We start from the raw sequence: 16,779 nt of genomic DNA, 5'->3' as shown, positions 1-16,779 counted from the left end.
AAAAAACAATAAACAAATAAAACCCAAACCTAACAAGGGGACCTTACTTCCTTTATTATGCACCTTATCAGTGCATTCCTGGTGAGAGATGTCTTTGCCTTGCAGAAACCCAGGCGGCTTACTGAGGCAGGCAGGGTCTGAGGTCACTGGGTTCTGCTTGCAGTGGTAAAAAGTACAATTTGGCTTCATCTGCGTGTTCCTGCAAGCTGTTTGACAGGCAGGCAGTTTGGGATGAGAATATTCATTTAAAGCAAAATATCTGCAGCAGATTACAAGCTGTTTGCTTGGTATACTTTGCACTGCTGTGTCAGTATGCAGGACATTGCTGCAGGTAACTATTGAAAATCATCAATAACTGTGCAATCTTGGTGTCAGCTTACATAGCCAGAATGTCTTTGATTTTCTAGTTCCTGGAAAATACAGCATTATAAGATGCTCGATATCTCTTAATTGAAGGCTTTGAGATATGAAAATCAGATGTGAGATCAGAAAATTCTGTTTTGGGACCAGGCTGCCCAGAGCCACATCCAGCCTGGCCTTGAATGCCTGCAGGGATGGGGCATCCACAGCCTCCTTGGGCAGCCTGTTCCAGTGCCTCACCACCCTCTGGGGGAAAAACGTCCTCCTAATATCCAACCTAAACCTCCCCTGTCTCAGTTTAAAACCATTCCCCCTTGTCATGTCTCTATCCACCCTTGTAGACAGTCATTCTCCGTCCTGTTTATACGCTCCCTTCAAGTATTGGAAGGCCACACTGAGGTCTCCCCAGCGCCTTCTCTCTACGCTAAAACAAACCCAGTTCCCTCAGCCTTTCTTCATGGGAGGCTCCTGGGAGAGCAACCAACTTTGGTCCCTTTGGCTCAGTGAAGTCAAGCAGATGCTCAAGTGCTGCAGATCCGAGCTTTTGGAGCTGGGTGTTATTTGTGTGGGGCTTTGTCTGTACAAGGGAGTCGTGCTGCAGAATGGGGGTGGCTGGAATGAGGGGCACAGCAGCTGCTGAGGACCACGTTATCTGTGCTTCACGTGTCGGCAGCTCAGTCTGATCCTGTGGCCTGAATCCCCATTAGCTGTCAATGCACGACGTCACGCCGGTTCAACTTGCATTCCTTTCTCATGTGATACCATTGCTTAAGCATTTTTAATTATGAATAGCAGTGAATGAGGAGGAAAGCAAGGTTGTGGCGGCCAAGGCGTGCGAGGGTAAACAAAGCTGCCTTTGTTTACGTGGGAGATGTTGCTCACGTGGCCGTGTCACAGGCCAGAGAGTGTCTGAAAGCTGCTGGTGCAGATGTAATAGGTGAACAGCAAGCGACAGGAGCACGCAGTGTGGTTGTGAGAGCCGTGATGCGGCTCATACAGCTGAATCTTCTGGCAGCAGGCAGCTATGGAATAAAGACGTGTAGATTTAGGACTCTGGTTATGTGTATTGAAGGGAATGTAATGGCTGGGGAAACTGCCCACGTCTCAGCTTGGTGAGAGAACGTGGCGTGGTGCGTGCCAGGAAGCAATTAAACGTGGCCTATTGGCTGGTAAACATGAGGCGTTTATTCCTTAGGATCTGCAGGGTGGGTTTTGCTGTTGGAATGTAATCTTTCTGTGAGTGTTTGGTTGTTGTAAAGTGCTTGGTGGAGCGGAAGGGGCAGTGCCAGAGCCTGACCTCTGATCGAAGCAGTCTTCTTCCTATCGTGTTCTGTGCACCATCATTGCTTAATTAACAAATGTTGCGACAGAAGCAGAGGGAAACTCAGCAGTACCAGAATTATTATTATTATTAACAGATTATTTCTGCTTTAAAAGGATGCAGACGTTTTCTAGTTGCACATAACACCTCTAGGTTTCCATCTGAAGATCTACTCTTTTAAATTTTTTTGTTGTATGAAGTAAAACTACAACTGCAGCTTATTTTTTCCCCAATGCAAATGTGCCGTGCTGCAGAAGTCTGGTTTGTTTCACTTTGTTTTTCTCTTTTGGTTTGTGGAGGAATAGATCTGATGTACTGCAGATGCTCAGAAGCTCACACTGCATGGCAAAAGCATGAGTGAATGCTTTTCAAGTGACTGAAGTCGTGAGAACTTCAGCTACCAGTCGCTTGCTTTACATGTGTGGAAAATACCAATTTTCAGTGTGAAACCTGTGCTTTTCTGGCCTCTAGCAAGCGTGAGAAAATTCCAGTATGACTTCATAGCAGTTATTTCATTTACTGTTTTTTTTTTTTTTCAGTAAATCACTAATAAAATCAAGACTTGACATTTTAATCTGCGGTGCTTCTGCTAATTGCAGTTCTTTATCCTGACAGCCAGCCTGTAGGACTGCACCAATAATGTATTGGCTGGAACGAGCTGAAGCTTCACTTCCCTTCCTGAGAACACAAATGTCCTGGATGAGATTTTGTATGTTAAAGTGCAGCTTATAAGCACAGGTCTTTTCAGTGGTCTGCACAGAGGTGGTGTTTCAGGGAAGGTTTTCTATAGAGATGGCTGCAACTGAAATGCTTTGTGGCTGAAATTCCAGATGTGCTTTCCAAGTGTAACCATAGCAGAAATCAGCAAAGCACATCTACTTATTAGGGTTCATCTCTGGATTTGCCTTAGCCCTGTTTTAATGCAAACATCAATCTTTCCTTCAAGTTAGCTGATTCTTCAGTTGTTTTGCCTGCTGATGCGTTAGAAGTTGATTGCTGTTGGCAGCCTGACTTTGTAACACAGCAGCTACAGCTACAGCATTGCTAATCCAGTTGGGATGCTGTTAATGAAGTAGACTTTTTTAATTTGCTGTCTGTCTGGGAAGGCTTTCACTTGAGCCCAGCTGTGTGGCACAGGCTGAGCTGGGACAGAAAGTCTGCAGCCAGTGCTGGAGGCGTTGAGTGGGTTTGGGCATCTGCAAAGAGTAGTGATCTTAGGAATGAGTGTTCTTTGTATTTGAGCTTTACATAACAGCCTGCGATGAGAGGGACTGAGTAAATAATAATTAAAAAAATATGTTAATGATGCTGTTATGTTGGAATTTTTTGTATAATAATTTCACCCAATTGTTTTGTTTGTTTGTTTGTTTTTGCAGAGTATAGTAGTCTGCGCCATAGCTGATTACTTTTATTACTGAAAAGATGAGCTGAGCTGTTTGTCTCATTCTTTTTCATTTCTTTCTGTCCTTGTCTAGTTTTGGCAAGCAGTCTGGAGGAAAACGGGGATGCGAATGTATCATACTGGAGCCTTCAGAAATGATTGTGGTAAGGCAGAGTTTTCAGACGTATTTAATCTATTGCTGATTTCTGCAAATTCTTTTTGTCTTATAGCAAAAAGCTTATTGTGAAGTATTTTATAAAATTGCAGCAAAACTGCCTTGATTTCAGTTACACCTAGGGCTGCTCTCAGTTAGATACGTTTAATCTAGATGGGTAAATGATGGTGATGATTAGAATGATTGTCTCATTCCTTCCAAAATCATGTTTATTTGAGTTCCAAAAGCTTATCATTTAGGGCCGACTTGAGTATTCCTGAGTTGTGGGGCAGTAGACTGCTATCTTGAATATTTTATTTTTAATTTATTTAATAATTTATTTTTAATTTTTTTAATTGAATATTTATTTTCCATCCTCACCTCCCGATTCATTGCTTTTTACTGTCCAGGCTAGCAATGCTGGATCTGCTGGGAAGTGGTACTCTTATTCTCAGCTTTGCAATTCCACATAGTGTGAAGGCTTTTAAGTAAGAGCTGAAGGAGCATAGGATGCTTAGCCAAGCTTGAAGGATAAGGCTTTCAGCTTCGCTGCCATCGACCTTTTCCATGTCCACTGCACTTCCTGAGAATACTTACAAACATTGCCAAGTTCATGTGTTCATTAAAAGATGCTGTGTGCACAGATGTCTGCTCTGTCAGGTGAGCTCCTGCACCGAACTGTGGCACAGGGATCTGCCTGGCCCCGTGGGTGCCTTCCTGTCTGCTGGAGGCCCGTCAGGCTGATGGAGCTGAGAACAATTCACTCTGGTTCTAAACAGATCAACTGTTTAGACTATTTTCACTCACAAGCTAAATGCACAGCTCTGTGCTTACAGACCTGCTGCTCCAGGTGCTCCTACAGCCACTGTGCTGTGTCCTGCAGAAGTGCCACGGACTGGTGCAGGTGCTGCTTGAGGTGGAAAGTGTGTCACTCCTCCTGGCAGTGACTCACTTGCAGCAAGTGGATTTGCTGGTTTACATGAAATATTTTCCATGGGCAAAGTGTACGTTATTGTCGTCGTTGTATTTAAAAAAACAAACCACAAAACAACACCCAAACAAAAACCTGGGCAACCAAATGGGAAAAAATAAAAAAGCGAAGATACACACAGAGAAGTATCATCTCCACAGAGCATGTTGCTGTCCTTCCAATATTTGAAGGGAGCGTGTAAACAGAAGGGGTACAACTGTTTGTGAAGGTGAGTGGTGATAGGACAAGGGGGAATGGTTTTAAACAAGGATAGGGGAGGTTTAGGTTGGATACTAGGAGGAAGTGTTTCACTCAGAGGGCGGTGAGGCACTGGAACAGGTTGTCCAGAGAGGCTGTGGATGCCCCATCCCTGCAGGCATTCAAGGCCAGGCTGGATGTGGCTCTGGGCAGCCTGGGCTGCTGGTTGGTGACCTGCACACAGCAGGGGGTTGGAACTGGATGAGCACTGTGGGCCTTTGCAACCCAGGCCATCCTATGGTTCTGTGAAAATGGAGAGATTTTTGTGTGTGTGACTGCTGTGAGGTTTCCCAGGGGGGTGTCACAGTCCTGCAGAAGCCACTTGTATACATCAGCATTGCCAAATGCTGACACTTGTTCCTGGAGAGAACTGCACAGCCTGGACGAGTGTCCTCTCTGCTTTGAAGTTCTTTCTTGAATTTCCTGTAGTTGTAGTTAGGTTCCACTGAGAGAATAAAGGCACCTGAAAGTACCTTACGTCCATTTATGGAACTTCAGTGTCCTCTTCTGTAGGAAAATTAGAGAACTAGAAGTCCATAGTTCATAACTTATGGGAAAATACAGCTCAAGTACTGTCAGTTTCCTATGTGGGACTTTCAGTGGGGTGAGAAGAGAGCCTCAGTGTGGTGGCATTGCCTCACTAGCGGGCTGCTGTGACAGAAAGCGTGCTCAGCTTCATTTCCCTGATTAATTCTTATTACTTTCTCTTAATTTCTTTCATTCTTTTTTTTCCAAGAGAGTTTTCTTTAATATGCAACATCCAATTAGATGTGCAATGCCTAATGAATATTTATGTTCAAGTGAAAGCATTCGCTACTTTAACCCAGTTAAAGACTGCTGCCATTCTCTGCTTTTGCTGCTGCTTTCCTATTTTTTTTTTCTTTTTCTTTTTAGAATGTAAATCCGTTTTTTGAAATGGGAATCCTCTGGGAACTGACCCATTTTAAAGGCCATAAAATGTGGTCATCTTAAGTTAATGAGGATAACAGATAGCGTGTGAGTAGGCAGCATAGCTCGTATTTTGGAGGCTGAACAACCTATTGAATTAATAATGGGGCCATTTGTCACTTAAGAAAATGGCCCAGAATTGCAGTGTTTCCATGTACTGAAGTCATCTTTCTGTTGTTCCTTGGCGACTTCGTTTTTGTCTTTAGATTCAGTGTAAGATAGCAGAGGAGCAGCATGGTGTTGGGAGGTGCTAGCACCGAGTGCAGGGTGACATTGAGCACAATCTCACGATTCCCTTTGGTTTTTGTTGTTTTTTTGTGGCAGCACACACAGCAGGTGAAGCAGTTTGCATGGAGCTGCCAGAGCCCAAGCGAAACAAAGCAGCACCCTTCTTGAGAACGTGCCCAGTTAGCTGTAAGCTGAGTTGTTTTCAGATAATAGATGTACAAGGTGCTAGGAAGGAGCATGCCGGGCAGCAGGGCCCATCAAGCTGGTGCCCGGTCCTGCCCTGTGCCGCTGCGGTGGAGCAGCACTCAGCAGAAACCTTTGTCCCGTGGTGCTGTGCTGGCTGGCTGTGCTCTGTGCCAGCAGGCTGAGTGACGACGTGGTGCAGGCAGGGCTGAGTGCTGCTTGTGCTGGGGAAGCTGGGTGCTCAGAACCAGCAGTAGGCGCAGTGACGGCCGTGAGCACCACCAGCCGGACTGACAGCCATCTGCCGATAGCACTGAACTGGAAGCTGTGCAGAGCTCTTTCCCGGTGTTCTGATTTGTATTTTTGTTTTGTTTGGTCGGTTGCAGTGCTAACCGAAGGAAGCAGGTGGTCTCAGTTCTGCGTTTCCACTGGCAGTTGGTTGTTTTGCCCTTGCGTTAACAAATCATGTGTTTGTGCTCACCTCTTTGTTTTCAGTTAGACCTGTGGAGGAAAAACAGCATCATCTTGTAGTAAGTGCTTATTTTAGCCTTCAAACTATCGGTTCACAGAATCACAGAATTACAGAATCACAGAATTGTAGGGGTTGGAAGGGACCTCTAGAGATCATTGAGACCAACCCCCCTGCCAAAGCAGGTTCCCTACACCAGGTCGCACAGGTAGGCGTCCAGGCGAGACTTGAATATCTCCAGAGGTTCAGTTGGGGAGTTTGATAGTGAAGGTCCTCAATGCTGGGCTGGTGGTCGCCTGCTGCTGCAGGGAGCCCCATCACTGGGTGCCAGGTGCACACAGCCCTGCTTTGCTGTCTGCGCTCCCGTGAGACTGAGCCCAAAGGAAAAAAGAAACAGTGCACTTATTGAAGCAGTTCGTGTAGCACATGCACAGAATTCACAACGGAAGCAAGGCAGTTTTAAAGGTTACTTATTAGAATAAGTGTAAGAAACCAAACCTCATCTGCTTCAGGAAACCTGTGCAGTTTGAGAAATTGAAAAGCGTGGTTCTCGCTTACTGAGGGAGCTCTGCTTTTCTGCTTTCTTTTTGGTAACGCTGCAAGGTGAGGGCAGCCTTCTATTTAAAATCTAGCATATCTTTAAATTGCATTGCCAGTGTATATTTCTCTTTATGGAATTAAAAAGAACCCACAAAATAAGCCCATCACCTGCACCCTCCTCTGACCACTGAGAAAAGCAATGTGGAAACTGGAGGTGATGTTGCTTCTGTGAATGGTTCAGCTATTTTCAGGGACTTGTTCCTGCCCATTACATCTTTCTGATTTTCATGCCTTTATACCTTTTGCATTTGAATTTGGAGATAATTTACCCACGTGTGTGAAGGGAGGGCTGCATAATGCAGCGTGGTGCTTCTCCTGTTCTACTGCTAAAGTCTTACTCTTAGGAAAGCCTGTTTAAAAAAGATCATTTAGGGCTGTAGAAACTCATAGTGTAACTGTATGGTAGAGGAGCTTCTTGCTGGCTGCAGCCCATTTGCAGCACGTCTGCTCTGTTTCCTGCTAGGATACACTTTTCCAAAACATCAGAAGGAAGTGGGGAGGGATGGGACTGCTTTTTATAGAAGAAAAAGGAATTGGAGCTAGTGAGATAAAAAGGATTCCTGTTGGCTTTTACTAACAAGATAAATTTACCTTATTTTTAATGTTCAGTTGAGGATGTGATTTATCATCAAGGTATGAATCAAGTTCCAGTGAATTCTTCATAATTTGTTGGAAGTGGTTAGAAATAGGAATGGCCTAAGGAAAGCAGGGCTAAGAGCTATTTCCAAGACAAAAACCTACATCAATTAAATGACCAACAGAACAGAAATGTTGTAAGCTGTTTCTCTGTGACTACTGCATGAAATATGTTAAGTTTTGAAAAAATACCCCAATAAAAATGGAATATAACTCAGTGGCTTTAAGCAGATTTAAGTAAGTGTCATAGAATCATAGAATGGCCAGGATTGAAAAGCATATGTATCTAAATAGTAACTTCTCTTGAGGGCATCCTTAGAATCTGACACATATATAACTCACATTGTGTAGTGTGTGTGGGTGCAAAAGCCTTTCTGCCAATGAGCGACATTATTTGGAGGATACGGGCACAGCTTTAAAAAAGAAAAAAACCTATTTCCTGGAAGGAAGCTGCGGCCTCCGGCTCATTGTAATAACGTCGCTCTGAGCCATGCAGCAGCAGTTCTCCAAAGCATCTGCTGTCGTTTTCTTGAGAAAAATTTAACTCTTCTCAACTTATGTTTGTTCCTTCCTCATGAGCTTGCTACGGCTCCATCGGCTCTCGGTGCTATGGAAGAACTGGATGTTTAACCAGGAACCCGAACATGTGTTTCAGGTGGAGAACTCCAAAGACAATGAGGAAAGCATCCTGCAAAGAGAAGTCCCCCTCCGGCAGTCCCGGCGCAGGTTTAGGAAGATCAACCAGAGGGGTGAGCGCCAGACCATCACCGACAACGTGGATGCCAGCAGCTACCTGTCGGTGAGTCTGCTCTCTGTTTGCTGGTACCTGGGCTTGGGGGCATTCAGAAAAGCCTCAGAAATGAGGTGAGATGAGATGAGATGGGCTGTGCTTGCCGTGGCTGTGGACGCTTCTTTTGAGTGCTTTGGAGTGGAGCACTTCATGTTGTAGCGAAGATTCAGGCTGCGGTTTGAAAAGGGGTTATTTGCTTTATGAGTGCTTGATTGAGCACTGCAAATAAAGCTTAATGTGTCTGCTGGAAGAGAAGTGGTCGTTCTTGGTGTTGGTTGGTTTTAGCTGGAGTTCTTTTGGTAAGGTGCAGGAATTGGTTGATGGGGTTTTTTTGGTGTGTATTTTTTTCCCTTTAGATTTAGGCCGTGCTTTGGAATGGAGTCAATCACGAAGGCAGTTCAGTGCAATAACAGCACTATCTGTCACATTTACCTGCTTAAAAATAGCATAACGGTATTTTGAGCATCAAGAAGTAATGGCAGCTCGGTGGCCACTTTTAAAATCTTTCACAGACTGCTGTCTGCTCTGTGTGAAGGCACGTACTGCTGTGGTTTTGAGGCCGCAGTGCTTTTCTGAAGGCTTCTCTTTACCCTTCTTTTTCACGTACAAACTTCCTGCTACTAGCAGGATATGTAATGTGTGTGATCTAGACAGAAGGTTTCATTGAAAATAATTGTTCCAAAGGTTTTGATTTTCTTTGAAAATCAAGCATTGACAAATAATACCAACACTGAAATGCAGACACTTTGGCTAGTCTTCATGCACAGAAAAGAAAAAACGAATTCAGTTTCTCCCCCTTTTTCCTGTTTATACACTTCAAAATATCTGAAGTGTGCAGTTAGCTGAAAACTTAAAAGATTTCCTCTCTGTTTCAGAATAAAGTGCTGTTTCTCTTTTCTTTCTCTTTCCCCACGCTGTTAACCGTGGCACTGCAGGTGGGTGACTTGTAGGCTCTGCAGCATTAGCATTTTGGTGAGCAGAGGTGACTTTGGTGTTTGTCTGCTAAGCAGAATAGCTCTCGCTGCTATGACAAGAAGCAGACGTGCTACTTGAAACTAAACGTTCTCTTCCATCTCATTTCAAGAGCTGTCACATGTTGGCTTTTATCATTACTGAATAATCTGTGTTAGTCATTGATGAACGGAGCTGTTGGCTCCTCGGGCTCTGGGCAGCCTAATCAGGCTTTATTAGGAATTAAGTTCCAATCTGTGTATGACAAAATCTCGTTCCTTCGCTTGGTGTTTCTATAACATTGAGAAGCATGCAGGAAAAATTCTTAGGCATCAATGCCACAAGGAGGAGAAGCTCAGGAGGAGGTGCTGGCGCTTGCTGTGCCTCTGGCTCACATGTGTGCCATGGGCAGAATGCTGCCTTTGCTCAGAGAGGTGCCAGGTTACACTGCTGTAAATGGTTTCAGTGATCGCCAGTTCTTCCCGCGTGGAGTTGGTGTGTTGGACTTGCAGGGCTGTGATCAGTCAGCAAATGATGTCCTTGTCATAGAACCATAGAATGGCCTGGGTTGCAAAGGCCCACAGCGCTCATCCAGTTCCAACCTCCTGCTGTGTGCAGGTCACCAACCAGCAGCCCAGGCTGCCCAGAGCCACATCCAGCCTGGCCTTGAATGCCTGCAGGGATGGGGCATCCACAGCCTCCTTGGGCAGCCTGTTCCAGTCAGGGATTTTCTTCCTGTTGATTTATTTCTTGTGATGACAGCCACATGCAGTGCACGTCTGGCTTGGCTTGTACTGTTTCTTGTGGCAATTCTGGTTGTTCCCTCAGATTTATGAATGTATATATATTTACATATTTGATAGGAAATGATATAAACTTCATAAAGCATCTGCTTTTGTGTCACTTAATCAGAGATATATAAAAAGATCCTGTTAACAATGCTAGGTGTTCTCCTGGTTGACTGAGCGCTAAGTGGCAGGAAGCCACCTTTCTGGTGCAAAATCTGCAAGCTGTCGAGTTCCAGCAGCCTGAGTTGAAATACCAAACCTGGCTTTTGTAGCCTGGGAACTCCTAATTGGAAAGCGTTGTGTCACAGTACTTGGTGTAGCAAAAAGTAATTCGTATCTCAACAGATGACAAACAAATGGGCCCAGCTGCCTGTTTGACAAGTAAACAACGCAAAGGATGCCTGTATTTTTCTATATTCTGTTTAAGTCTGTTAAAATAATGAATTTTCCCGAGTTATTTTGTTCATTCTGTGCTCAGTTTAATTGGTTCAACTCTTGCCTTGATAAATCTGGTAATACTTGGCCATTGGTCACCAGTGGTTTTGAAAAACAAACATGGTGATGTAACCCTGCATTTCAACCCAGTGGAGAATGGGCAGGATGAGGAGGGGTTTTGAATGAATTTGCCAAGAACTTAAAACAATGTTTCTGCTAGAGTGAGGAAACTGTTTACAAACTTGCCAGCATATTTCCTCTCTGGCCCAATGCTAAGGAATAAATGCAGCATTGTGGTTCGCTCTCCAGCCTGTTGCTGAATGCTCTGTGACAGATGCTGCCTGTGGCTTGACGGACCTTTTGTGAGCTCTGCTTGGGCAGGAAGGCTTGGTGCTGCATGCACAGCGTGCCAGGATTCCCCAGTTTCCAGTGGTGTGATGAGCTGAGTGCTCAGTGTGCTGGGGTTGGGTCTGGAAGCACCTCTTGGGCACAGGCAGCTTTCTGCCTTCTAAAGAAAACAAGACCCTGTAGGTATTGGCACTTGGTGTTGCTTTATCTCAGCTCAGGACTTTTCCTTTGACAATGAAAAGCAAACACAAGAAATCCTCTATTTAAGGGGAATTAATCTATGCAATTTCTGTTTACTCCTTGAAATGTAAATCTCTGAGTATTAAATATAGTATGATTAATATTTATGATGAAGATGAATCCTTGTTTTTATAAAGCATTACCCATTAGGTGGTGATGTGAGCTTGCAGCATCTGCTCTTTGTGTGGAGCTCCCCGCCTGGAGTTCCTGCTGGAACGAGTTCCATGGAAGTCCCTGGGGATGGCCATGAGATAAATAGTTGTGTGCAGATTCTTTCAGTAGTACTTTCAGTTATGATTACCATATTTGCAGCTCTCTGTCTTATGCCTCTTACTTAAGTGAAAGAACTCTAGTACTTAATTTAACTGTCAATCTTCAGGATCACTCACATTCAAAATCGTTATTGGCATCTTCATTTTTCCTTCTCTTCTGCTTGAAGGACAACTCGGTGTTAGAAGTTGGTGTCTGTTTCTGTCCTCAAAGTGTGCGATGGCACGAATGGGTTCTCACACTGTATGCAGGTGATAGCAGAGCTGCTCGCTAGCAGGTGGAACAGCAAGGGCTGCCTTGTGCTCACAGTTTCCAGGAGCTGTGCCAGGGCTCCGCTGGTGTTGTGGCTTTCCTCTTGCAGTACAGCCAGCCAGCAGCATCCTGGGGATAGACGGATGGTTGGGGAGACCTGCCCAGTGCTTCTCCCAGGGCATGAAATAGCAGTGCTGCTCACAGTGGGGAGAGCAGGAGTGGCTGTTGCAAAGCTTAGTGCCACAGCGATGTGAGATCTCCTCACCCTTGCCCTGTCTGCTTTTGTCTCTGGAGGAGCATCAGCACTGTGCCTGTCACCCTGGGTGATGGCCTGGGCGCTGGGAGGGAAGCGAGGCTGGAGAAGGCTCTTGTCAGGCTTAATAAATTAGAGCAAAATGTGCTGCTGGTGTTAATTATGCCTGTTCTTGCTACTGCTTCAGAAGTGATTCGTTGGTATGGTTGCCTATCTTCATGCAGATAGGCCCTCTTTGTGCATATGTCTGTCTGCAGCGCAGATGAGAACGCAGACAGGAGCCTGGGTCAGGCAGCAGGGCACTGGCACAGCCACAATGAATATTCAGTCATTCCTGGTTCTTAGTCTAGCTTTCAAGTCAATAAATAATGCAACTGCATTTTTTATTACAAAAGGAGAAAGGCAATTCTGGTCATCTTTGTTCGGCTCTGTTCTGAACTGTTGTGAGTGTACAGCAGCTATGGATGGAACTGCAGGTGGGTTCTTTCTTCAGTTCATGGTTTGGGGAGAAGTGTTCTGGGGCTGTATAGAAGTTACACTGCTGATTTCATAAAGATTCAGAAAGCAAAAGGTTCAAATATTTATCTTCACAATTACAAACTCGAGATATAGTAAATTTTGCATTTATATTCCTTGCAGTGAACAAATCCAAATGGAGTTTAACACTTAAACACAAATTTCAACGTCACCATCAAGCCTGTAAACTTACATGATTTTGATTTTAATGACATTTAAAAAACTTACTATTACACACATTTTGACAGTTCTTGATGGTTGAAATAACGAATATTCTAGAAATAGCATACATAAGATGTAATGTAACTTTCCAGAGAGTTGTGGCAATGTTTTTAATTTTTTAATGTTTCTTCACCATAGAACAGAATAAGGAAATATTACTAAACTTTTCTTAGCAACCCCCTTTCTCAGATGTGCAAATTTACTTTTTTTTTTTAAATAAAACTCTTCTAAGAGGATGATGAGGTTTAAGAGATTTATTCTAATACGAACTTTTGAGGACAGCATCTTGATACTCGTCTCATGTGCAGATTTTCCAGGAGCCCTGTTAGGAGCATCTATCTGCAGAGCAGTCTGTCACTTGAGGACTGCTTGAATGGCAAGTTTCTTGTTCTGTGATCATTGCTTAATGTAATCCCATCGGAGGCTGCAGTTAGTGGGGGGTACCTCACTATTGCAGGGGGTTAAGTCACATTTTAATACCCCGCATCAAACCCATTGGGTTCTTTCCCATTGCTGATACTTTCCTTTTTAAACGCTGTAAAATGCTGCAGGTGTTTTGTAATCTATTTCTAACTGCCAGGTAAATGTGCTGAAGTGGTACCCGGTGTGGACGTGACTGTGATGCAGCCTGCTTCCAGATGCCTCTTGCTGAAGCTGGTGCAGCAGCAGCCTGCAGCTGTTGGTTGGGAGCATCAGCAATTCCAGCAGGGCTGTGGCTGTGCTGCGAGTGGCTGAAATCACTTCTGGAACCATTTTGGAGCTGGGTGTTTGTTCTCTATGCAGATCGTAGCTTGTTAATGTGGTTTGATCCCCACACTTTCATATGTTTGACAATTGTAGCTTTTTTATCTGAGATTCGGAAGGAAATCTGGATCCCCCTGAAATTCCTCAGTCTCGCTGTGTCCTGAGCAGCAGGAGCAGAGAAACACGCCGTGGGTCACGAGGTGCACAGGGATCATGCAAGTTCCCTCTTGCACTGTTATTACAACATGGCATTTCCTCTCTTTCAGTCTTTGAATTTGGGTGGAGCAGCCCGTGGCCCAGCTCACAGGCCACAGCGTGTCAGCCTGCCTTAAGGCTCTGCCACCCTGGAGCTGCTGGCGCTGCTGTTTTCGGTTCCTCTGTCTCTTGGCATCCAGGAGGCCAAGTGCTGCTCTGGCTTTGTGGTGGCACATCCCTAAGTGAAGCTGGGAGGCTGGGCGTGTGGCAGGGAGGGGGTGAAGAACAGCTTTCTGCAACTGGGAATTGAGGGCCACTGTTCTGACCATCTGGGCTCTGGTGCAGGTGGAGCTCACCCCACCACCATGACTGCTGGGTGCCCTTTTGTCCCCTTCTGTAAGCAGGGGATCCCCCAAAAGCACATCAGCTTGGGTTTTGTTTCACAGCTTGATTCCACCTTGCTTTGTATTGTCAAGTGCTCTTGGTGACAGTCAAAGCAGAACTCCCATCCTCACCTGCTGTGCATTCGGATGCTCCCTGGTAACTTCTCCAGCAGCCACTGGTGCTTTCCAGTCTGGTGAGGTTTTTGAAGAGTGATGACTTTGATGCACTGCACGCAAAATAAGTATGAAAAGCACTGCCCTTCTGTTATACCCATGCCCTTATTTTTTTTCTTTTTTTAAACGTATATAACACGCATACCTCAATTTATCAATAATGAAAGGGATTATAATTATTCCAAACTTATATTTGGGAATTTCCCTGACGAGTTCATGACAGAAATCAGGGCAGTTCTGGGATGACACAAGTAGTTGTGAACAGCATTGAGGAGTGCTGCAGAAATGAAACTAGCTCAGACACAAACTGGAGGGTTTATTTTAGGTGAGCACCTGCATTTCCTTGGGTCTGGTCAGGCTGCTGGCAGTGATGCGTGGAGCTGAGCGGTGCAGTTTGCTGCATGCTGGGTGGAGCAGTGGCTCTCCTGCAGGACAGATGGATACCTGTGTGGCTGCCAGGCTGACCGCCTAGCTTCTTGATCAAGGTATTGAAAACTGATAGGGAAGATAACCCTGAGCACAGCCTATCCTTGGGGGAACCTCACCGTGCCTTTGTGTGGGGGAAGCAGGGAGCTGCTGGGACCGTGCCCTGTGTGGCACTGAGGTTTGCTACTGTGCTCACGTTTGTTCCGTGGTGGATGGGGCTGAAAGTACATATTGTGGATGGCACTGGGAGAGCTGTATGGTTCCCTGGCTGACTCTCAGCTTGTGAGACCCAGACAAGTTTATGGCATTTTGTTAAACTTTGCTCTATTTTTATCATTTACAAGTGATAAAAATAAGTTGCTATTATGGAATGCATGAAGAACTTGGCTCAACAGCTTCACAGCTACTTCCCAGTCACTGACTGATTCCTGTTTGTTTCTAGGTCCGGTTATCACAGTTATCTTTCCTTAATGTTTTCCTTAGGAAGGAGATCTCAGTAAGGCAGCAGTTTCCTCAGCTGCTCATGTTAGGGTGTTTAAACAGAGTGGTCTGCGAGGCCCCTTCCAACCCAAGCCACTCCGTGAGTCTGTGATTCCAATCTTTTTAAAAAACAAACAAAAAAATCCCACCTAGATGTCTTGCAAATTACTATGCACAAGGAATAAGAAGTGAAGACCCATGTGCTCTGCACACATCGATCCATTATCTGTTCCTTCTCCATTCACCACAGTGACAAATTTTACACCTCCCTAGAAATTAACGTAGTTCCTTGGAAAATATTTTATGTAGCATGTTCAGAGTTAAACTGTGCTCTGATGGACCCTAAGGGGTTGGGTGGCAGTTCCAAGGATATTAATTCTTTATAAGCAGCCTCTTAAGCAAAATAGATCGAGCATGTTCAAGTGCTGTGCCCACTGCTGGAAGCTGTGTGCATCTGGTGGCTGACGGTAGAAAGCAGCGCTGCGCACCAGTCAAAGCACTGTCAGTCTTCTGTGGCTCTTGGAAGCCTTTGGTGTGTGAGTTGCAGTTCAGTCAGATCCTTTTCCTGTTGATATTGCTTTATTACTGCTGTGCTTTGAGATGGCATGCGTGTGGATTCTTGTGGAAGTGGGGGCAGGCAGCAGGCTGGCAGCCTGCATGCAGGTGGGTGGGAGTGTGCCCGGCTCTGGGCTTTGTTTTCTGCCCTCCACCTGGGCTCTTCTGTTCAGTGCTGTAACGAAGTAAGCAGCCTGATGATATCCTCTTGATTGCCAGCTCAGCCTTTTGCTCATTTGTGGGCTTATGATACCTTAGAGAGAAGCAGCCTTGTGAAAAGTCATCTTGTATTTCATCCTGAAGAGCTGCGCTTTGAAGGTTTGCGGCTGTGATATCTTCAAATTTGTATTTAAGTTGAAATGTTTATATGTTTTAGAATATGGAAATTTGCATCAAGTCACCAGTGTTCTTCTGAAGCCTTCTGAGCCATGCTGAGAATATCTGGAACAACTTCCAGTTAAAATCACCATCGGGCGATGTCAGTCCTTAGTGCAAGCCCTTGGATGCCCTGTGTTCCTCGAAAAACTTGGCATGAAAACCACCATGAGAGAACAGCTAGAAGAATCTCTGGTTTTGGCATGGAACTGGTTGCTATTTCTAATGACTATTACAACAGCATTTATAATTTTTGCATTTGAACTGTAGGAACTTTGCTAATGGGAAAATATTTGACAGATGAAATACTTGAAGTAGTTGATGAAATGGAGTCTGACTAAACAGAGCAATCAGTGCAGCTGAATTCCTTGTTGGTACCTCGTCCTTGCAAATCAGACCTGCCTGCTGTTGCTAACTGTTAGTTCTGTTCTCACGTCTGAGTTTTCCTTTGCGGTGGGGCAGCCACAACAGACGTGTATTATTTTTATGATTTTGAGCTCTGGAGTGTGTCTGACAGCTGTGATGAAACGTGCCTTTGTTTGTCAGCTTGGTGTGTAGGTGTGTCTGTGTGCCGAGCCCTTGTGTGGTTGTGTGATGGGTTTTTCACAGATCCGGTGACAGTAACCGGGATTTTACTGCTGCTTCAAACCCTTCTTCCCAGCACAGCAGGTTTTGGGTGCTGAGTGCAGCTGCGTGTGGATGCCCTGCAGCCCCAGCAGCACTGCCTGCATGCCGCATGGGGAGAGGCAGCGCTGCCTCCTGCATGGCTGCTCAGCACCCGAGATGGCACTCGCATTGCATGGCTGCAGGCTGCTGCCCTGTCTGCTGAGAAGTGAAAACTGACTGTCTAAACTCAGCCTTGCACAGGCAGACA

The 16,779-nt window shown here is 45.1% G+C and overlaps 1 protein-coding gene across 7 annotated transcripts in view; it reads left to right on the top strand.

Annotated features, from left to right (window-relative positions):
• The first annotated feature begins 3,128 nt into the window (after positions 1 to 3,128).
• The window catches only part of RAPGEF6 (Rap guanine nucleotide exchange factor 6), a 73,579-nt gene continuing 59,928 nt past the window's right edge, over positions 3,129 to 16,779 (top strand). For 5 of the 7 annotated variants that reach the window (XM_019620515.2, XM_010719257.3, XM_010719258.3 and 2 more), the window contains exon 1: positions 7,985 to 8,307. In XM_019620515.2, the coding sequence (XP_019476060.1) occupies positions 8,083 to 8,307 (225 nt within the window). In that variant the 5' untranslated portion in view covers positions 7,985 to 8,082. Of the gene's footprint in view, positions 3,227 to 7,983; positions 8,308 to 16,779 lie in introns of those variants that run through there. The other 2 variants (XM_031555746.1, XM_019620514.2) reach the window with 2 other exon arrangements.

This window comes from Meleagris gallopavo, chromosome 15 (assembly GCF_000146605.3).
Source record: "Meleagris gallopavo isolate NT-WF06-2002-E0010 breed Aviagen turkey brand Nicholas breeding stock chromosome 15, Turkey_5.1, whole genome shotgun sequence".
Lineage (NCBI taxonomy): Eukaryota > Metazoa > Chordata > Aves > Galliformes > Phasianidae > Meleagris > Meleagris gallopavo.
The sequence above is the reverse complement of the archived record's forward strand: the minus strand, read 5'-3'. Positions and strand labels throughout refer to the sequence as shown.